This window comes from Melanotaenia boesemani, chromosome 6, assembly GCF_017639745.1.
Source record: "Melanotaenia boesemani isolate fMelBoe1 chromosome 6, fMelBoe1.pri, whole genome shotgun sequence".
Taxonomy (NCBI): Eukaryota; Metazoa; Chordata; class Actinopteri; order Atheriniformes; family Melanotaeniidae; genus Melanotaenia; species Melanotaenia boesemani.
The window spans coordinates 4,240,092-4,263,766 of record NC_055687.1 but is presented as its reverse complement, the minus strand read 5'-3'; the positions used below and the strand labels follow the sequence as shown (position 1 = coordinate 4,263,766).

The following is a 23,675-nucleotide window of genomic DNA, read 5'->3' as shown; positions in this document are numbered from 1 at the left end:
GTTCTGGGTCCCAGATTGTGGACCAGTCTTCCTCTGGGGTCAGATCTGCAGGCTTATTGGCTGTTTTACATCACAATTGCCTGGCCTTCCATGTTTTCACATCTCACGCTGCTTTGCTTTATTTCTAGACATTCTCTTTTTTAGCATTTCTTACCTGCATTTTTCTGCAAAGCACCTTAAAAATAAAATGCACATGTAAAGCTGCAGAAAGACTCAAAGAACTCCAGTCTGAATCATTGTTTTCTTTATTGTGAGAAGCAACAAAAGAGCAGCTACATGAGGAGAAAACTGCAGTTTCATGAAGGAAAACACCAGAACAGGATTAGAAGAGCACATTTACCTGAGCAGGTAAAGACTCAAACACTCAGTAGGAAGAGTTTACATGATAGTCAAAGGTGATTTTACTCCTTTTTCTGTATAACTGATGAGTTTGTGTTGCAAAAGTCACAGTGCACCCTTTGCTTAGATTCATCATGCCATTAAATCCAGCTGTTTATTCAGCATCTGTAGCGAGGCTTCATCTCATCCTTTCCCTGGATGGCTTCGCTCTGGGAGGCACTGGACACGTCTAGTCTAGGATCAAATCCTCTGATTTACTGACTCTTTTCCCCTTTTTTGTTTGTTTGTTTTCACCAGGCAGAAAATTGAGACTGAAATGTTTAAATGTCTTCAGGTAGTAATAATCAGTTTTTTAGAAAGTTGATTTAAAAAGTGTTTAATCGTCTCAGTAAAATGAGACGACTTGATAAACTGATGTGACTGAACAACAGCTTTTCTGACGTGTCGGGTCCAACACAACCAGCAGTGTTAATTTCTTTTAGTTTGTTCAACTCTCCCCCTCTAATGTGCATCAAGTCTTCTTTGAAACACCTTTACTTCCATCTTCTAAAAGCCCGTAAAACCAGAAACAGAGACCTGGCTAATGAGCAGGTACAGAAAATGAATCTCAGACTAATTAAAATACTTGCTTTGTGTAATAAAATAAAACAGGAGAAAAAGATGGACGGAGCATTTTACTGCACTTCTTTCTGTATTTTTTGTTGGTATTCTTTGACATTGCAGAACATTTACTGGGAGAGGACTATTACTGCAGTCCTGTGTTAATAGAGAACTTCTGTCTCTTCCTGAAAACGATCTGCGCTGCACGTCGTGTCGTTTGAATATCGGCCACCAGGTGTCGCTGTTTCTTTATCCAGCAGCCTGAGCTGCAGAAAGCAAACATCAACTTCACAGCTTCAGTCCAAGTCTTGTTTCTTGGGCTGAACAGAGGTGTGAAGATGATGCTTCTTCTCTTCTCATGTTGTCACGGTGTTTTGTTTCCGGTCTGCTCTCTTCTCATCCTCTAACAGCAGCTTTGAGCCGACATTCCTTCATTATGTTGCTGCACGGATTATAATCCTGCTCTGTTTCAGTCTTCGTGCCTTTTCGAGCTGCTTTCATTAACATTTAAATATAATTCAGTAGAAATATTTAAGCGTTATATTAAATATTAAGCAGCAAAGCAAAACATTTTCCTCTGCAGTTAAATTGTAAGAATAAGAAATATTATTTGAATTTATTTATTTCTTTATGACTAGTCTTAAAAGGTAAATAAGTTTGGTCCAAATCTTTTGTTGTTATTTTCTTTATACTATCATGATGAGAAGTTTTAATTTGCACAACAGCTGTGTTAGTTTAATGGAGGAAAGACTAGATAAAAGCCTCACGTGAGATAAAACTAAACTGTTAGAAATGTGACACATCTTCATGTCGGCTGTTTGATAAGTTTGTCAGCATGCAGACGGGGAATATACAACATGGGCTTGTGATAATCTGCATGTGATCAACGATCTGTGCAGAACTGTTTGCATATTTACAGCTCAGCTCTCCTCCTCTGGTGCATCCATCCTGCAGAGTCACATAAAAAAACCCTTTCCATGAAGATCTGTCCCCACTTTTTGTTTCCATTGTCCACCGTCTGGAGAGGATGGAGGCAGCTGAGTGACTGTGGTAGGAAGAGAGGAAGAGGTGGATGTGGAAGCCCTCAAGGAAGCTGCCTTAAATTCTTCCTCGACCTGTAGTTGAAAAGAAAAAAAGTTTTCTAAGAGAGAAACAGGAGCAAAAACAATTTGTTCACATATCTGGCTTGTTGTGAAGTGGAGGATATTTTAGAATCAGAGCTCAAGATGAAAATAAAACCCCAAACTGTAGTGATACAGCTGCTGACGGTCTCCAGCTTCGTTTGATCATTTGGTTTATTTTGAGGATGTCCAACATTTTACATTCATGAAATGAAACTGAAATGGGTCAAAATTCCCACAAGAGGGCGCCAAAGGGTGGTGTTACTTTAAATAAAAGGCCTACTGCTTAGAAATGTTTGCCATGTTTTACTAAATGTTTTAGTTGATTTAAAAAAACAAACTTGGATTTTATTCCAGGCGGCCATGTTCTAACCATCGCTGCTCGTCTCTTTCACTTCCATAAACTCTGAGGGTGAAAACAGTAATAAACAGGAGGAAAAATCTCTCATTCAGCACCAACTTAAAGTTATGGATTTCTGTAGGATGTTATAGGCCCAGACCATCATCCCTCCACCACTGTGCTGACAGCTGCTATGAGGTGTTTAAGGACCAAACATGTCTACTCTGTCTGTCCAGAAGACCTTGTTCCAGAAGTGCTGGTTTGTTCAGATGCAGCCATGCTGCCATGTTCTTTCTTCTCCTGCAACCTTCCCAACAAGCTGTACTGGTTCATGCTTTTTCTAACTGGACTGTCATGAACTTTAACAGCTAACCTGCTGACTGAGTCCTGGAGAGTCTGAGATGAAGCTCTTGGTTTTTTCCGTTTCTCTGAACATTGCACGGTCTGACCTTGGTCTGAACTTACTGGGACATCTGTTCTTGGGAAGATTGGAAGCCGACTTGAATGTTGTGAATAATCTTTTTCTCTCTGGAGTCCAGACAGACTGAAAATGACCTTAAAACTTTTCCCAGACCGACACACTCAGACCTACAGACCCCAAGGACTGATATCACTGTTTAGTTATTAGTTTCCAAACGATTCTTCTTGGTGGTGCCCAAGATAGTTTTCATTAATAACTTAATTAAATATCAGTAACTGTCCTTGGACATTTATTTATTTATTTATTTATAACGCATAACTTAGTTAGCTGCGGCCACTCCCAACAGCCGTAGTCCTCAGTGTTCTCCCTCTTGTTAATATTTCTCTCTGCAGATCGTTTGGAAATGACCTGATAGGCTTCTGGTGTCTTCCCTCTTGCAAACCTCTGCTTTGATAGAGGAGCTCACGCTGATGATTGATTAGCTTTGTTGGCATTCCCTTGGACCTAATTCTTCTATACAACCTGCCCTCTATGCTGCTTTTTTAAATTCATCACAGCAGGCTCCTTCTGTTGGACTCAGGATGCAACATTATCATTTTCATTCTTGACACCCAAAAGATCTAATGTCTGATTAGAAAAATGCCTCATGTGCTCCAAGAAAAAAGAGCTTAGATAAGTTTCATAAACTCATTTGACCACTGAAACCACAACAGAAATGAGCTGTTTCTGAAAAGATATGAACCAAACTGAAACCAGAACAGGGATTAATGAGAACAGAAGATGGAAAAAGTGAGATGAATGAAAAAGAGAGAAAAGAAGTGGACATACCAGCGCTATTCAGCCACTTGTACACTTGCACAGTTATCTTTGTTTTCTGATGCTATAGCTAAGTACTCCTCCCTGCAGGACAGAGAAAGGTTGGCAGGAAAGAGAAAAACAGATCAGATATTGGTGAGGGAGAAGCAGCATGGACAGATTGAAACAGCTTGTGTGGAAGTCGTGACATTTGGCCGGCCCTGCAGGATCTGGACATGAGGACGCGGTGGTGGGAGGAAACCGGATGCTCGGCTTTGTTCAGATGCTACTCACGCGCTCTCTCTCAGAGCCTCCTCTCCCGCTGCTGAGATCTTCCTGTAGCAGTAGATCATTTCCACCACCAGCCAGAGCTGCAGCCCGATGATGGAGACGTACATCATCACCTCAGACAAGATGGATGCCATCCCCCTGGCGACTGCAGAGACAGCGAGGAAGACAAGCTCAGGCAAATGGCATCAGGATTCATGGAAGCTGACATTAGATTTAATTTAAACTAAGAAAGGGATGAAGGACACACAGGTCATAAATCTTTTAAAACAAACAGGTCATAATTCATGACTTCTTGTCCTGGATTACAGTCAGTCACAGTAAAACTCCTGATCCAGTCCTCATCGCTTTATCTCTGACTTTGTTGTTTTAAATCTTTTAAAGTGGTCTTGATCAATAGTTCTCCATCTTTCTGAAGGTCTTTCAAAGTTTTTCTTTGGACATTTTCTGCTTTTTCCCTCATTTCCAGTCCAGTCCTGGTACCTGAACCTTTACAGAGGAACTTAACTCTGACCTATGAACCCTTCCGGCAGAAAAAAGGCTCCTAACTCAAGAGAAGAACCAGAGTTGTGTCGACACATAGCAGACGACTTAGCAAAGAACCAGTTTAAACTGGATCTTTAGGCTCTTTGTTACCAGCAGCCTGTAACAAAGACACATGATGTGTTCTTTACACACACACACACACACACACACACACACACACACACACACACACACACACACACACACACACACACACACACACACACACACACACACACACAAAAACCCTGATGATCAGACAGGAAACAGGATTCTGGGGGGATTCCCAGAGAGCTGTTAGCTGAAAACATGTCATATCACAGCATGGTGTGCAAAGACCTGAACCAGGACCTGAGAGATGCATCTGGACCTTCAGCTGATCCATCTACTCTTGGCCAAAGCCTCATCGGAAATAGTCTCCATGGAAACGTGGCTGTCAAGAAGCCACTATCAAGGAAGGAAAACAGCGACAAAAAGGCTGAGGGAGGTCACATGACACAAGAACTGGACTGAAGATCAGTGGAAACAGATCTGATGTACAGATGGGTCCTCCCCAGAACCTGGACCTCAACGGGTCTGATGGAGGGATGGATCCGCCCCAGAACCTGGACCTCAACGGGTCTGATGGAGGGATGGATCCGCCCCAGAGCCTGGACTTCAACGAGTCTGATAAGGGATGGATCCGCCCCAGAACCTGGACCTCAACGGGTCTGATGGAGGGATGGATCCGCCCCAGAACCTGGACTTCAACGAGTCTGATAAGGGATGGATCCGCCCCAGAACCCGGACCTCAACGGGTCTGATGGAGGGATGGATCCGCCCCAGAACCTGGACTTCAATGGGTCTGATAAGGGATGGATCCGCCCCAGAACCCGGACCTCAACGGGTCTGATAAGGGATGGATCCGCCCCAGAACCTGGACTTCAACGAGTCTGATAAGGGATGGATCCGCCCCAAAACCTGGACCTCAACAATATTGACAAATGCAGAAACATCCAAAGAGGAGCTTTGGAAAGTCCTTCAAGAAGTCTGGAGAACTGTTCCTGAAGAAAGAAAAGAAAGTTTGTCTGAGATGAAGAATAAAACTGCTCCATATACAGAATTTAGTTATGTTTGCACGTTTCAATAAATCATTACACCTATTTCCTGCTTTCCTGAAAATATGTAATAAAAATGTGTGTGTGGATATCAGAAAAGCAAAACAAGAGTTTCATAGAAGTTGAAGCAATTTGTGAGAAAACTAGAGTTAAATAAAGTATAAGCGACAGACTCCTGGAGTTTATCAGACCTGTGATTCAGGTCTGATGGCAGGAAGGGTGTTGTCTTCCTCTTCAGACAAAGCCTCAAACTTTTTTTTTTTAAAATCAAATTACTTTTTTATTATTCTTTTCTGCATCATGTCTATTTAAATAAAAATACAAAAAAAAAGCAAACCTGCATCACTGAGTAATTTATAGGAATGAAACTGCATACAAAAGATTTTCATGGTTAAATATCATGCAGTCTAAAAAAACAAACATTAAACCAGCATGTAAACAGCCTGAATAGAGTTTCCACTGCAGGAATATGCTGGACAGTTTTCTTCTTTATAAAACCACGTCTGCAAACACAACTGAAGCTCTGTAAATACAGAGCTCCAGGTCAGTTTGCATGGCTGTTGTCTGTTCTGGGCCTGCTTTCATGCAGCAGACGCTGTTTGTCTAACAGATGAATAACTGCTGTGTGCAGCTGTGCTCGCATCAAAAAGGAAAAACCAACCATGCATTATTAAAGCTCTTCAGTCTGAGAGTGCTTTAAGAATTCATCTGTGAAGGTTTTACAGAACGAAGCTGGAGTTGTTTAATCACCAGGATTAGTAATTACTTTTACGCCCTCTGTAGTGGACCAGGGTCTTCATGTGACGACACAAACATTGTTTGGAAATGTGTTTTTTGTCCTACTTCACAACATAAATACACCTAAAACCAGAGATGAAAATAAGCTTAGTGCAAGACTCAGCTTCTGTTTAGCTGATCTTTGTTGTGTCTTTGGTCCGATACTTGTTGCTTCATATTCAGACTAGGCTTAAAGTGTCAGAGATTTACAGGCTGAATTTAGTCTATCCAGAGTTCTCAGTCATGACAATCACTGTAAATACATTTAAACTCTTCCAAGGAAAAACTGAAAGCAGATCTGCGCCCCCGTGCTTACATCGTGGCACCACGTTTAGCTTTATAGTCTTGCTCGTGTTGGTTTGATACTCGTAGTTGGTGTATATGAGGGTTCGCTCAACGATGCACAAGTAGGTTCCGGTGTCGTTGAAGGTGACGTTGAGGATGTAGATGGAGCCGTCCTGCAGGTCGTTGGTTCGGTTGCTGCCTCTCCAGACCAGACGATCCTGGAAGCGAGTGTTGGTGATCTCCCCTGCTATGTTTTCATAGATGTAGAACTGCAACAGAAAGCAGAGCAACAAGATGCTGAGATGGTTCAGCAATCAGATCTGCAAACACACCATATGAACCTCCTGCACTGAATATCTGCAGCCAGAGTCTTTATTCATCATTTCTTTGGGTCACAAGTGAAAGATGCTGCTGATGTTGATCAAGCTGCATCTCACCTTTGCACCTACTGCGTCTTAGTGGGGCCTCAGCCTAATGACTGATGACATATTGTAGAAATACAGCGTAACAGCCTCTTGGCTTTGCCTGCTGGGGGCTCCACTGTAAAAACAAGCGGTAGCTGGTGGGTAAGGAAAACAGCCTGCCATAAAAAATGCAAGACTCAGCGCTCTCATGATAAATGCATCGCACATGTTTCCCACAAGAGGAAAGAGGAAAACAGCAGAATTTATAGTTGGAAATGCCAGTTTACCTTGAAACTCTTTATTCTTTCAGCCCACCTCTTTAGCTTAAACAGATTAGCAGGAAATCTGAAGCTTTGTTTCCTTCAGAAAAGTAGAAAGTTTTAGGTTAAATTTTACTTGCACATTTCAGGCCTGTTGATCTGATTTTTCTCCACAGACTCAACATGCCAGCTATGAGCTGCCCTGCTGTGAAGAGGTGAGATATTCTGGGCAGGTGAACATCAGACAGGGAATCAAGCTAAAATGAATGAGCTGCTTTTGCATCAAAGCATTTTTATGATGGAAAGAAACTCTGTTTTTTTATTTAACTTGAGTGTAAACCCTCCTACAACCCTAACTCCTAACCCTTAGCTGCATTTATATAACATTTTATACAAAATATTAAATTTAATTCAAATCTTTGCGTTTTTGTGGATCAGTTTTATTAACGACTACAATGTGACCGTCTGTCATATTAAAGAGTGATAAACACTTCAATATTTTGTATTTTACAAGACATTTTTATGTTGTAGCCACATTTTAGTCTCTTGACAAGGGGCTTAAACGCTGTACAAACTCATCCAGTTCTTCTTTTTTTATATAAATGAACACTAAACTTAAAGGTGCTCCTGATGATCGTCTGCTGTGTTTTCTTACAGAGGCTGTCAGATGTTTTCTGCTTATTTTCTTTACAGGTGTAGCAGCTGGTTTGGTTTGTCTGTTTGGTTTTTATTGTGCAGTAACTTTTGTTTCTTTGCCTCCTTTAATTCTCCTCATGACTTTCTCATTTCTGTTCTCCCTCTCAGGTCCAGCATTAATTTGCAAATCTAACAAAAATAAAGAAGAAGTATCAAGAAGTATAATTTATCTGCAGAGCTTTATATCCTTTATATTCATAATGCTCCTCTTGGCAAAGCCACTTTGTTCTGCACAGCCTGGCAGTCAGAGCATCATTCTGCTGTCATGATGCTGGACAGCCTACAAATTTGTGCACAATGACTCATTAATTTCAGTCCAGTGTGTTGGAGCAGTGAAACATTTAAACCTGCAGGGCTGCAGCCCTCGTGGGACTGAACTAAACAATTCTGCATTACCTCCCCAACAAACTCCCACCATAAGCTGCTGTATAGTCTTTAATGAGCGCGACAATTTCAAAATTCTCATTTTTACGTATCTGAGGACCACTTACATGATTGAACTCGGTCTCATCCGAAGCTCTAAAGTACCAGTTGACGGTGGCGGTGGCCGGCACCTCGGCTCTCATCTTACAGGAGATGCAGCCCAGTTTGAAGCCTTTGTTGACCACAGCCTCTGTGTCCGAGTCCACCTCCACACAAGCTCCACAGCACAGAGATGCTGCAGATTAAAGAGGAAGAAAAATGCTGAGTCAGAAACCAGCCATCATCTTTGCTCATCTTTGCCTGGTTGCAGGTCACCGGGTCAGAGAGGAGAGCCGAGGGCGGCTGTCGGTCTCTTCATCGTGGACCCAAGGAAGAGCTGTGGTGTTTTCTCTCAGTACTTGCAGGCAAACTGTCTAATCAGTACTTCAGAAAACAACGTTAGCTGCTGTAACTTCAGTAGTTTGCATGCTTGCTCTCTATGCACACTGCATGCATGTTTTTGTTATTTTATTTTATTTTTAATACGGGCATAGCTTTTTTTCTTGCATTGTTTTTATTTCCACTCATCACCCCACTTGATTTGAATAATCAGGGTTTTAGCTTGATAGTAATGACCTTTTCAGTGTGAGAAACTGAGGGGAAATAAAGAGGTTGCAGTGAGCGATACTTTCAACTTGCATTCTGTCAGTTTTTTAACTGAGCTAACATCATATATAGAAGCGTGAGTCTATATATGCCAATCTTCATCACGACACGTACTTGTCATCGGCCAGGAGTAACACACCTGTAACTCCAAATGTTTCTGTCTCACACTGCACCTCGCAGTTTCCACTGAGGCCTCAGCATCGCTCTCAACCAATGATGCTCCCCCCTCAACTTTCACCTCGGGGGGAGCTTTCGTTTTGAATCGTAACATGGAGGGAAGGGAATGAAAGGAGAGGACAGGAAACACACAACGCTGATCAGACCAACGCTTATAAACATCGTCCCATCAGGAAAAACACACCTCTGATGGAAATACTGAAGCACCATTTAAAGAATCATACAGTCAATGCTGCAGCATTGCAGCCCAACGTGGAGGCGGAGGAATGAAGAAGAGGAGGAAGAAAATAGAAAAGATTAGCACAATTCACAACAGCCATGTGTACATAAAGCATGAGGAGATAGCAAGCAGGAGAGGAGAGGACAGATGCTGGTTGATGCACTGCAGAGAGAAAAAGGGGGAAGGAGGAGAAGAGAGCATTAAGGACACAATGTAAGACTTCAAAAATATAAAGTGACACTGTTGCTGTCAGATCTAAAATCAAACGATGGAACCATGCATTTAAACCCAGACCCAGACCTGGACCTGAGAGGGACTGAACCCGAGCCTGGACACAGGGGGAGTTAAGGATAAAGCGTCCTTTCAAACAAGACGCGCTGATTAAAACAACAAAACAAAGCTAAACACATAAATACCAGGACCTGGTATAAACATCATACCAGGACCTGGTGATCAAGGCTGAGTATGAGGCATGCAGCAGTTATTAAGTCCTGATCACATTCCCGTCTTTAAGGTAATAATTTAAATTTCTGATTTTAATAGAATAGAAACACCACTATGAAAAATACAACCCTAACCCCAGAAAAGCCGGGATACTGAGTAAAATGGAGAAAAAAACAGAATGCAGTGATTTGCAAATCTCATAGATTCATATTTTATTCCCAGATTGTTGGAAAAATACAAAACCAAATGATTTATTTGCTTTACTCCTGAAGCAACTGCAGCCAGTGATGTAATAACTTATATAAAATGTTTTCATATTGTTGGCTCAAAAACTTTTAAACATTACTGGCAAGTTATTACATCACTGGCTTTACTACATTTAAAATGGACAGAATTATTATGGTTTTGCCAGCTTGCTACTAACCAACCTGTTAACTGATGTGACAGAGCTAGACTGAGGCTGGGTTCTCTGGTTTTTGGATTCCCTGGGAAGTGGACCAACAGAGCACCAAACAGAGCTGAGGCCAGTTGCATTTTAAAATGCTTCCTTTTTTAATCTGCACAGAGAAAATGTGGACTTATTCACAGAAAACCGAGCAGCGATGCCATTACTTAATGTTTTTCAGCTTCATCTTTGCTCCAACTAGCTTCCTCATCAGTTACAGCTGTGGCTTGATTGTCCGTATTAATTACAGGCTGCTGAAAGCTGCACCAGCTGTCGCTGCTAATCCTCGACTTTCATCAGCTAATGTCCAACAGAGCGGCAAGCAAATGTTTAACACCAATGTGTAAATAAAGTAAGGTGAAAAAGAAAGAACACCACCTTTATCAGTCCCTAAAATGAATCGATAAAGCTGTGACTAAAAATCTGAATCAGCAGCCTGAAGAAGTTTCTATTGGCCGAACGTTGCAGTCGTGGGTTTCTGGGTGTCTGTCTCATGGATGTGGAAGAATTCTGCTCCACTCATCTTTCCAATGTTGCTTCAGTTCATTGATCCTTGCAACTCTCTGAAGGTCCCACCACAGCATCTCAGTCAGGATGAGGTCTGGACTCTGACTGGACCAGGTCTGGTGTAGATCTGCTGCTGTGTTTGGAGTCATTGTCCTGTTGCATGAACCAGTTTCAGCCAAGCTTTAGCTGTCAGACAGATGGACTCACATTTGCCTCTAGAACCCTTTGGTATCCAGGGGAGTTCATGGTCCACTCAAAGCCCAGATCATCATCCCTCCACTGCCGTGCTGACAGCTGCTATGAGGTGTTTGTGCTGATATGCTGTAGTTAGTTTGTTCAGATGCAGCTTTGCCATCCTAAACCATGCTTCCATGTTCTGTTTTTAGTTTCCAAGAGATTCCTCTTGTGTGTGTGTGTGTGTATTGTAAGGATAAGGGGCATTCAGGCGGGATATATTTCATGCATAAGAAAAGTTTGAGCAGAGAGAAAAGTAGAAGAGACCTGAAATACAGACAGAAGAGATGCATTAAAATCACAACCAGCACAGACTTTGCAAGCAGGAAAAGACAATAGAGAGCAGTTTGTTTGCAGGACAGAAGGAATGCACACAGATGGAAACCCAGGACCAGCAAAAGACATGAAGGAGTTAATCTGAGCGAGGCTTGTGAAGCAGCAACAGAACAGATTGTCCAAGGTGAGCAGAGAGGCTGCTCACAGAGATAGCAAGTTTAGAGGACAGCGAAAAGACAGGGCGAAGAAAGACGAACATGCAAGCAGACATGAAGACCGCCTCACGTCCGAAGTGCAGCGTAAACATAGTCAGAGTCACCAAACTGACTCCACAGCAGCAGCAGCAATCTGCAGACTGAGGTTCAGGGTTATATAACAGAAATTCCAGAAACAGCAGATTAGGATTTTATTTTGCCCTGACACGATGTTAGCTGGGTAATCCCTCACATCGGCTGCTGTTTGCCCTGCGAAGCATAAAAACCTGCCTGAGTTGTACAAAAGACCATCCTCTGAAACAACAGAGGACACGAAGGGATGCAGATTTTTACAAAAATTGCTTTAAGACTTAGAGAATAATGGGTAAATGACAGAAAAAGAGAACAACTGTTCCCGTTACTCTGTTCCCAGACACATGAAAACAGACAAACACACTGTGGACATTCACAACCTGCAGAAATACCAAGCATCCATGACATTCCCCTGACACCAAGAGGCCAGAGACGTCCTTCTGGAGCGAACAGAACAATGATACACTCTGTTCTTTCGTATTTCGCAACCTGAAGTTTCCCTTTCTGCTCCTTTGTGTATTTTTCTTGCAGCTGCAAAACAATTTCTGCAACAAGACATCCAACAAATTTATTCCTCTGATTTCTGAACAGAAATCTAATCAGATTTTAGGGTAAAATGCTGGTGAGAGATGTTTCTGGAAAGCTCAGATAATGTTACTGGATCCCAGCACACATTCCAACAGGACTGATTAATGGGAATATCACATCAGGAAGGGTTCCAGTTCTGCTTTAAGGCTTTTTCACCCTGTTTACAGGAAGTTTGAAGCTTTGACTAAATATACACGAATGGTCAAGAAGTCTTTATCAGGGGGCCTGTGGTCGCATTAGAGAGACATGAGAAAAAACATCTTTACATTGACAATCTGGTTCACCAAGTGGAAATATCTGCAACAAAAAGTTCAGTAGAAAGGTACGTTGGTTGTTTAGGTGCAGTACATGGAGTACGTCGGGGGATCAGTTCTGGTTTACTGTCTGGTGGTGGTGGTAGACTGGATCCTGGTGTGCTAGCTCCACGTTGTGAGCTGTCGGGCTGCTGATACTGGGGCTGGGGTCTGTCTTGGGCTGATCTGTGCCCTTCCTATATCTTCAGGCTGGTTACAGGATGTATTTCTTCATATTTTCATATTGTAGCTAATTTAAAACCAACTAGCAGCCTTTGCTAACCTCCTGCTTCAATGAAACTGGATCATGTTGCGCTAGCTTAGATACGGAGCTTCTCTTTGAGCATCTTTATAGTTTATTTTCAGCTCCAGTGTGAAAATCTTGATAAACTGAGTTGATGTGTAGGCCTTAAATACACTAAAAACGAAATATGACATGGTTTACCCACATTATCTTAAACCTAATCTAGGGCTAGCATAGCACTGCTACGTAGCTTCATGCTAACATCAGGAGCCTTACACAACATTAGTAGTTGGACTGGCACAGGGACAAAATCTCTTTTAGAAATGTGTAGCCAGATGCAAATATTTTCAAAATATATCTTAAAATATACATCAATGTCCCATCAGATTTCAGGATCCCAAATATTTTTGAGACAAAATCTTAATGTGGCTTTTCAGAAACAAGAGAATTTCTCACATTCCAGCTAATTACTAGTAAAGCAAATCCTAAAGCAAAATATTGATCCTCAGATTTTCTCACTTCGGCGCCCCCTACCGATGGCTAATCCAGCATCTATCTTTATATGTCAGTCCGACACTGACTCTTGTTCTTTCACTTTGTCTATTTCTTTTCCTCTCTTCCCCCAGTAATGTCCACCAAGGCTGATTCAGCAAAAAATGTGCCATTTATAAAAATTTGGCCAGTTTTTCATGAGTGCAGCCCACATACACAACTGCTGCTCATCCCACAAATGCATTTCCTTAAAAGTGAAGCTCCATATAAAAAGGAAATAAACATACTTTCCAACAGTAAAAGATGCATTGTTAGAACTAAGAATTAATCCACCATACACTAATTTCCTTTCTTCTTTTGTTGGGTTTAGTTTTGATCCTATGCAGCAAGTGAAACATGAAGTGATGAAAGCCAGTAAAAAGCTTTCAAAGCTGAATGGAATTTTTCTAAGTCCAAGTCATAAATAAAGACAACAGAATGATGTTTGCAGCTTTCTATGTTGACTTAAATACAATAAACACTGAAATGTGGATTTGATTTTAATGATAAAGCCCTCCAAAAAACAAGATTACAAGAGAACAGCCATCCAGGTTTTTCTGCTGTTTGTGAGCTGCAGACAAAGTGTTTTAGGCTGAAACAGAAAGCAGGACAGTGAAGCTGCAGGAGAGTCACAAAACTTATCACATATGAGTTATGTTGTCGGAAACGACGCTCTCTCTGCAGAGAGAAGATGATCTTGTCCTGATTCTTAATGTGCCGTTGTCCTTCTTTGCCCTTGTGTTGCTTTGAAGCACACACATGCACCGTGACGGATCAGCTGTACGTCACCAGTGCTGATGAAGCATCGCTGCAGTGACAGCACTTACAAGCTTCACATCTCTCTTCTTATTGGTCCATCTGTCTCCAGGATACAAACCTCCTCCTCTTTCTTTCTAGCTTTCATTCTCCACTGACTGTTGTTCATTAAGCTGTTTTGCCCCTTTAGTTTTTTATTCCCACCCTCAGCATTTCTTTCAGCCACAGAAAAACATTATTTGGCTGCAGAATTGAGTTTATGATCAGCAGAAAAGCTGCAGATTTAATTTGCTGTTAATTCCTGAGAAACGCAGGAACCTGCTGAAACTATGTTTTCGTGTTTTTTTTCAGACCTGCATAAACTTTCAGACCATATAAACTGAACTCTCTGGAGGTCCCGCTCTCCTGCAGCTACAGGACAGTTTATAATCCTCTCTCACAGCTGGACAAGCTCAGGTGTGTGTGTGGTTGCATGTAACGTGTGTGATATATGCAGCCTTCAAGTAGGTCGCAGCTCTGCTAAATCTGCTCCAGATTTGTGGGCTAGAAGAAGGGGCCGCAAATAGAATCAAAATTAAACTTTACTATTTAATTCATGCAGATGGAGCACAAGCTGTTAAATCTTTTTTTCTTCCACTGCGGGCTATACAGATGGAGAGAACCAGAGCTTCTTGTTTGACGGCTGTTTGCACAACACCACAAACCTCCTTCAAAATTTACATAACAGGCCTGGGAGAATTTAAAGTGGTCAAATTTTATCAAGTGTTGGAACTGCAGATATCTGCATAAACTAAGTTCCTCACTCCCAGCTCATCACATACAGACTTTAACAGCAGGCAACTTCATTAATCAACAATGACCAACACATCAATTTTGAACATTCAGGGTTCTCCAAGATGAGAGAAGCTTAAATGGCATCATGATGTTTATTGAAGTTCTTGGAGAAGTAACCAATGACCCCCCAAAAGGCTTAAAGAAGCACTATGAAACGTTGGAAGATTTTCTCAGACAAGCCCCAAAGCGAAGGTTAATCCAGCAGCCATCTATGCATCCAACCTGTCCTCTAAGATCTCTCCAGGCAGTAAAAGTCAGTCCTATCTTGACTTCTGTCTCATCTCTTGTTCTGTACCTTTCGCTCTTTCTTTTCCTCCCTTCCTCTGATAATGTCCTCTTAAGTTTCTTTACTGAATCAGTCACTGTACGTTCAAAACAACTAAAAATATACTTACATTTATTTTAAAAAGCATGCACGTATTGATCATGGCTGCCTCACTTATTGTTTGGGTGTTGTGTGTGCACACCCTCAGAAATTAATGCTATGGACAGTGTGGGGACCAATTTGACTGGATGTAAGATCTGAGGATCAACTCCGGTAAAATTTATGGAAGGTTTCAAACTCAGTTCATAGCATGCTTTGTGTAGGGTCCTTAAATACAAAGTTCTTAAATGAACCAAATACTAACTTTGTCTGTTGTCACCACGTTTATAATTTTGTCTCAACCCTACAAATTCAGCAACTCTTTCCAGTCTGAGTTTACTGATCCAGCACATCTGGAGACAACTGTAGTATGGTAGTGTGTTTTTCTCAGTAGCGACGCCTGCTGTTCAGGTAAAAGAATGCAGTCACTTTAAAGAACCACAATGCTGCAACAAGCCATTCTAATAAGATAAACGTGTTGAGCGTAGTCGCTGCTGCTGACCCGACCCATCCCCTGTTCCATGAATACAGGCTGTTACCCTCAGGTCGCCGGTATGCTATGCCACGGTGCCGGACAAATAGACTAAAAAATTCATTTATTCCGGCTTCCATTGGCTTAATGAATAGTGGGTGTTTAAATTAACCTGTTTGATGTTGTTGTTTTGTTTTGTTTGCTTGTTTTATTTTTAAATTGAATGTGGCGTCATTTTCATTGTCATTGCTGGCTGCACAACAAATTGCCCCTCAAGGGGATAATAAAGTTTTCTAAACTAAACTAGTCGGCCTCTATCTGGTAATATGTAGAGCAGTTCTGTGGCTCAGAAAACAACAGCAAAGGGGAACCCTGATACGAAGGGCTCAGTTAATATTTGACCCTTGTGTTGAAAAAACAGCTAAAGAATGAATTGATGAAGGAACAGATTCTGCAATCTGGTTTTCTGAACTGTAGAAACTAAAAACTGAAGTAAGTTTCTATACCTTCCTTATCTTTTACAAGTGAAAGAGAAAACCGCTTCAGTCATAAATCAGTTAATAAAACAGTTTTCTTCGATCATCCTGCGCCGCATCACTTGAGAGGCTGTAATTGGTTTATGGTCTTTGCTGAAAATGATATGTGTTGTAATTTATTTTGTGTCTATCTGTCTCTACAGTGATGGAGAGACCAAATAGCTCAGGACTGACAGTGGTGTGGTTGTTCAAATATCCTGTTAACAGCTTTGACCGGAAGCGGCAGACTAAAAAGCTTTATAATTCAGCTGCAGACACAAAGAGTCTCTTTGCTGTGAGCATTAGTTCAGATGCATTAGGTCTCCAGTTGTTTTTGGGTCAATTTGACCTGTTTTCAGACGTTAATAAACATTAACTTTGGTTTTTCTTTATAATTGTCTGAAAATTACACGGATGCTTCCATACTATTTTATTTACCTGTAAAATTTATTATGATTATTCTAGTTGAATTATGTTTGTTTTATAAAAGTTTATAGTATTTGTGGTCCTGCTGGGTCAATCTGACCCGGCCACATTTAATGAAAGAATGGGTCACACTGTTGAGCATTTTCAGCACATTTAGCATAGACATACATACACGGACACACAAAATGACCTCATAAGCCATTACCCCAAATAACTAATAATTTATGCACTGCATTCAAAACAGTTGTATCATGTCATGTGAATTAGGTTTATTATTAACAAATTAAGAGTAACATAAGAATAAGAAATGTACAAAATATGAGCTAATAAATTGGAATGACGTCAAATATGTGACACAGAAGGATGTGACTACTTTACACTTCATGCTTTATACATTAGAAGTACACAGGTTCACTAGACCCAGAAGGAAAACAGGTGTGAGGGTGTGCTGCCATTTTTATATGGTTGTAAAACAATATCCTGACAATATGTTTGGCATATACCAGTCTGCATCTATGTTCATATCTATGGTAAAAATGATACAAAACTCATGCTTTTATGGTGATTTCATGTAAACCAGTTCGATTATGTTACATAACAAGTGCTAGATTGTTATGTGTTAGAAAGGGTTGATTAAATTAAGATTAAAAAGTACAATACCAATGTTTTTAATAATTTTAGACTCACGCTTTATAAAACAGTCTAATAAGACCGGGTCAACTGGACCCGAGAGGACAACAGGTGTGGTTATTTGTTATAATAAAAAATGTGAAATGTTTTCCAAACAGTATTCAGACTAAACTCTGACACTTAGCAAAATGTGTGTTTCAATAATAAATGTAGTGAAAATAATAAAATATTTATTATTTCTTTTTTATTAACTGAAAATTTAGGGAAAGAAGTTAGGTCAATGAAGTTTATCATACCATAATATATGTTAATGTGTTGAAATCAAGTTCACCAGCAAGGTCAAATAAAAACTGTTGGGCTCGTGCTTTATAAGCGGTCCTACAGACCGGGTCAGTCTGAGCCGGCAGGAATAAAGGTGCATATTAAATGTGAAGACAACCCAAGTGGTGATAGCTCAAGAACCCACAGCTGAGTTTGCTGTTGATTGTAGATATTTATTTACTCTTATAATTAATAGTGAGATAAAAACATCTGATGATCATTTATGAACCTTTCAGAGCTGATTCATGTCTGATGTGTCTCAGGTCAGAAAACCTGCATCTCTGCAGGATATCAGCTGTATTCTGATCGATTACTGATGTTTGCTGTAAGACCTGATTTTAGTTATTTTAAACTTCGATTTTATCAAAAATATAAAAGTCAAAAGGATACAGTAATCATTCGTAGGATGTTCAGTTTTTTTCTTTTAGTGAACAGAAGAGTAAAAGAGAGAATGAAGAAAGCAAAATGAGGCAAAGACACAACAGCAACAGCAGCCAGCTGCTACATCAACACAAATCAGCCCCACCACCTCGGCAAGAAAGCAGACAACCATCAGGAGCACCTGCAGCAAAACAAATTGAGAAAGACACAAAGGACACCAGCAGCAAGTATGTGTAAATACTACCTTTCTTGTTATTTTCCTTTCTTGGCCGGAGATTCTAAATAAGATGAAGGTCACACAATGTCCTGCTTTGGTGTAGAAACGTATTCTTTTACTTTTCTCTTCCATGATGTGAACATTTTAGAGCTTAACATCCAGGATGTTCAGTCTGTTTTTTTTTTTGTTTGTTTGTTTTTTGTCTAAAGAACAGCTTGTTTGTTTTTATTTATTTAAACATCTGATTGAATTTAGGAAGAAAATTAGATGTGAATATTGTAACAGATTTAGGGGAAATAAATCAGTTGTCGTGTTGTCTCATCGATCTCTGGATCCTGAATCCAGCGGAGTCAAATTTAAACTGCGTAGGAGCAGAAATTGTGATATTAACAAATATTGAACCATTTCTAATTTAATCAATATAAAGTTGAATCGTGATCAAACTTCTAACCACTTCGTTATTAGTTCTTCTTCAGGAAGTTACAGTACTGAAAGTGGAGAAAGGTTCTTTTTTCTTGTATGTAGGTGAGATTTTGGATGCAGGCTGATTTTTGTTAACATGTATCTTCAAATCTGAAATATTGAGTTTTGTGCTAAATGATCATCTGCCCTCATGTTGGAAGCTTGGTGCGATCATCAGATCATCTTTGTTCATGTTTAATTTAAGTAATAAGTTCATTTTCTTCCATTTTATCCCAGTTTGTTTTGTAGCAAATGCAGATTTCTGTGGCCAAAAAAAAAAAAAAGCATAAAGCTTCTTTTGTCCCTGTTTTCTTCTTTTGTGAGATTCCATCTAATTTCCTGTCTGGCCTCGTGTCTTTGTCCTCGCTGCATCCAGATGCAGAAACTGGACCTCAGACCAAACCTCCCTCTCTTCCCAGTCAAGGTTGCGTAACCTTTTTGCATTTGCTCCCCCAGCTTGGCTGCCTGCTCCACCCACACATCACCACCTCCTTTTACTACAAGTCCCGGGCTGATTTGTACCTGTTTGTGTTTTATATTGTTGAGACGGTGAGTAAAACAAGCAGCTGGCTGACAGAGATAAGTGCTCCACAAATCTCTTTGATGGATCCGTTTCTTTCTCTGCTATAAATCCCACAACACTGAATTTTAACTGGGTTACAGAAACTGGTGAATCCATCAACATCTGCATCCTTGTTCAGCCGCATCCAATCACATCTGGTGCAGATCACTGGATAGTTTAACTTTTTAATTAAAAGGACATAACTATACTCAAGTGGCTTCTCTTGTAGATTTCATGATATCCAATAACTTAAAAGTGATGGATTATAAGATTCGGGGTATTTTCATATCAGTATAACGAGCTTCTTGAGCTTGCAAAGAAGAAAATGTTAGTATATGAAGGAGGGGGCTGTGATGTCTAACAGGATGCCAGCAGGAGGGGAATTTGGATGAAGTGTTTTGCATGATGTGTGCACAGCCTTGGCTTGTTAATCTTGTGCTATGCAGCATATAAACTGAGCATTTTACACCAAAAACAACTGTCAAAGTATTTCAGTTGGAGGTGAGATTTGTTCAGCACTGTGTCTGAGGTGGGCATCGTCCTACTTACCAGAAAAGCCACAAACAGTTAACTTTTTGAAAAGATAAGTCATGATTTTTCCTAAACACGAGCAAGTAGTTCAAACAGAGGCGAAACCACTTGAGGCACATTGTGTGTTGGTTACGTCCACCTTAAGCCTTTTGTCTTTACTTTCACACCGTTAAAGTGACATGTTATGTAGTTTCCTCCCTTAAAACTGCATGATGTGTAAAACAAAATAGAAAATAATGCATGTGATAAATGCCTGTTGCCTCCCACAGTCCAGTCTCACCAGAAGACATGAAATATGTACATTTCTTCAAAGCATAATTGTGTCTCCATAAATAGTTATAAATGTAAGATGACAGTGTCAGACACTACCGATTTTCTCATAGTTCACATACTGAGAGCTACAATGTTATAATTCTACAGACTGTGTGTAAAATATGTATAGACTAAGTACATTAAAGGCATTAATGTGTCTTTATTATACAAGTAAAAGCATTAATGGGAACCGCATCGAGCCAAAGACAAATTTCCCTGAGGGGGAATAAAGTATTTGTCATTGTATCGTAATCTGTAAGTACAGTAAGCAGTTTAGAAAACATCATGGAATCGGTTTGATCTGCAACCAACCTCCTTCAGCCGCCAATAAGAACTGTTTTTGTGAAATTTCACAGAAAACCATGAGGCAGTTTTTCTAATGTTCAGGTCCACATATATCAGAGACCGTTGCACAGACTTCCATTCGACTGTGGTGTGCAGGTACTAAGCATCGTTTCCAGCTTTCACGTTTCAGGTTCAGCTTCTCCAGACAAAAACAACAAGCAGCTTTCTTACTTTTGACTGTTTTATGTTCCTATAAACTGAATGTCATAGAACTTTTTCTTGAATTAAGATGGTCCCAGAACACACGTGCTGTTCCAGCAACCAAAAAGATTATTTCACAACCTGCTGACCTCCACCAGCTGCACAAATCCAGTTGGAGTCCCTACAGAGATGTCTGGGTCAGCAGCAGTCCTACAGTCTTTAGTCCTACGAGCTTCTGGTTCCTTTGTGACCCTCACAAGAGTCTCAGACTCAGACCACAATAAAGACACAACTTACTGAATGCTGTCAGAGCTGGGGCATCCTCTACTTTCAGTAAGATTCATCTCTTCAGAGAACACCTCTCCTGCCTCTGACATGGCTAACTCACGCTTACATTACCTTCCTCACCTCAGCCTTGATGTCTCACTGAGAATCAATAATCTGGAATCTCCTCGAATTTTAGATGCACAGCAGCTGCTGCGTTTCCCTCCCATTTCCAAGCTGCCACATGGTCTCATCTCATTACTGCAAAACGAAAAGTAACCCAACAGCTGGGCTTTTAGACAGAAATCCGAGAGCCACACATCTGGATCTGAACACGCTCACAGGAAACTCCCCAAACAGACCCAACAGTGATCCAACAGAAAGCAGCGTAAGAACGGCGACGATGTGTGTGCAGCCTACCTGCATGCTGAGGTGCTGCCCAGGTGGCATCACCATGGCAACACAACCACAGCCCACTCACCTTGAAGTGCCAGGAGGGTCAGAGGCAGCAGCATCCCGTGCACTGCAGACATCCTGATAGTGGAAAGAGGAGCAGCGGCGTCTCACGGGTGCGTCAAAAACACACACTCACACTTCAGAGCAGAAAACACACACACACACACACACAGAAGCTGACAACACAGGTCTACAACAGTTGTTCCAGCTGTTGATGAAAAGCTCAGAGCAATGACTCGTCCTGACTGTAACTAAAAGTCTGGGAGGAAGACGAGGAAGAGGAGGAGGTCTGCTTTCTGCTGGGACTCTGGGTGTGGTCCACCCTCCTCTTCTTCTTCTCCTGTTGTCTCCAACTGATACAGGAGGGGCTGGAAGGAGGGTCGTGATACCTCTGAAGCACCTGGAAGCCCTGACAGCTGCAGCTTCAAAGAGTCCCTCCACCTCTCAGAGTAAGAGCGTCTAGAGTTACCTAAGAGAGGAACTGGCCCTGGTTTCACGTTTCAGCCTCTTGTCACTCCGAAAAGAGCCTTTGTTCATCTATTTTTACTCTGTGGCACACCCTGACTGAGGCTGAGTGCACCAGATAATCCCAGTAACAGCTTCTGCCAGTGGTTAACAGTTAAAACAAGAGGAAGACTGAAGTCTGAGTCTGATCTGAAACTGAATGCTGGAGATGGAAGACGCAGCTTGTTTGTGGAAATGTGGAAAAGTCACTGGTGTGTCTGTCCCCTCATACAGATGTGTCCTGAGCAGAAGAAGAGCTGCACAGATCCACAGTGTGGGTGAAATGGAAGCAGTGCGAGGTCGCCACCTTTCTTTGGAAGAAATGCCTCTTTGTGTCGTTATTGCCTCACGTGAAGGTTATTGCTTTCTTTGCACAGCCTGCGCTGTAGATTCCCAACTTCATGCCTCTGAGCTGTAATCTGGGGGCAGAGTCCGCTTTAGTTACCAGCAGTTTGCGCCATATGTCTGCATGCTGCAGCAGCACAGGTACCTCCGCGGCTCAGATGGGTCAAATGCTTGAAAGCCACGCACCGTGCGCCGCTTGGGGAGTTAGGGAAAGAAAAATCACGCTAATCTGTGCGGCATGGAAGTGGATTAACCGCTGGATGCGACTGTGTTTGACCTCAGCTGATCAAACTCCAATAAAGTGATCAAGCTTCTGCTCTCACAGCGGTGAATTTCTCAACATAATCCTTAAAATTACGCAGAGTCCGTGCGTTGTTTACCTGTCACCTCTATCTGATCACCTCCTAAAGGACGAACCCTGCGCTTCTCCTTATCTGTTATCCTTGAATAGTCTCGTCCCGTCGATGGTCAGAGGTTGGCGGCTTTCATCCTGCAGTCCATCAGGCGGCCGGACGCTGGGAGTCCCTCTGCTTTTCACGCCAGCGGAGAAATTTTAGTTTCGGACCAAAGGAAAAAAGAAATAAAAATATATATGTATGTTCTTTCATCGCCTTCAAGAAGAGACACGCGGTGGAAAATGTGCTTTGGGGAGCAGCATGATTCCTCCTGGAAATGAACGAGGCGTCAGAACTCAGTCACGCACCCAAAGACACTAATCAGTCACCTCCAGAAGCATGGCGTGTTGGTGAAACGATGCCGCGCTCATCAGCGTTTGGGACGGGTGAAGGTTGGGGGAGGGAGGCGCATGTATGGACGCGGAGGGGGGGGAGGGGGGTGATGCATTGCATCAGAGGGCTAGAGAATGAAGAGGAGGAGGAGGGAGAGGTATAGAGCCGTTGTTATGGTAACAGCGATTCAATGTTTTCGTTCCTTCCAGAAGACCCCCCCCCCCCCCCCCCCCCCAAAAAAAAAACGCGCGCACACACACACACACGCGTGTTGGCAATGGGAAGAGTCAGTTCTTGATTTAACACAAAATCACAAAACACTTTTTCATAGTGGTTAAAAAGGACCAGGCAGATGGATGGATGGATGGATGATGGATAGATGGATGGATGGATGGATGGATGGATGGATGGATGGATGGATGGATGGATGGATGATGGATGGATGGATGGATGGATGGATGGATGGATGGATGATGGATGGATGAATGGATGGATGGATGATGGATGGATGGATGATGGATGATGGATGATGGATGATGGATGGATGGATGGATGGATGGATGGATGGATGATGGATGGATGATGGATGGCTGGCTGGATGGATGGATGGATGGATGGAGGATGGATTGATGGATGATGGATGGATGGATGATGGATGGATGGATGGATGATGGATGGATGGATGGATGGATGGATGATGGATGGATGGATGGATGGATGGCTGGATGGATGATGGATGGATGGATGGATGGCTGGATGGATGGATGATGGATGGATGGATGGAGGATGGATTGATGGATGATGGATGATGGATGGATGGATGGATGGATGGATGGATGGATGGATG

General features: G+C 41.7%; 2 protein-coding genes across 2 annotated transcripts in view; one reads left to right on the top strand and one right to left on the bottom strand.

Annotated features, from left to right (window-relative positions):
* The window catches only part of LOC121641689 (E3 SUMO-protein ligase ZBED1-like), a 631,274-nt gene that overhangs the window by 97,167 nt on the left and 510,432 nt on the right, over nt 1-23,675 (top strand). The gene's annotated exons all lie outside the window — the stretch shown is intronic.
* On the bottom strand, nt 230-22,852 carry LOC121641694 (sodium channel subunit beta-1-like). Its single transcript, XM_041987980.1, has 6 exons — nt 21,277-22,852; nt 8,440-8,606; nt 6,620-6,857; nt 3,911-4,052; nt 3,650-3,721; nt 230-2,054 (listed from the first exon to the last, which is right to left on the bottom strand). The coding sequence occupies exons 1-5, from the start codon at nt 21,326-21,328 to the stop codon at nt 3,655-3,657; spliced, it is 666 nt and encodes a 221-aa protein (XP_041843914.1). The 5' UTR covers nt 21,329-22,852; the 3' UTR covers nt 230-2,054; nt 3,650-3,654.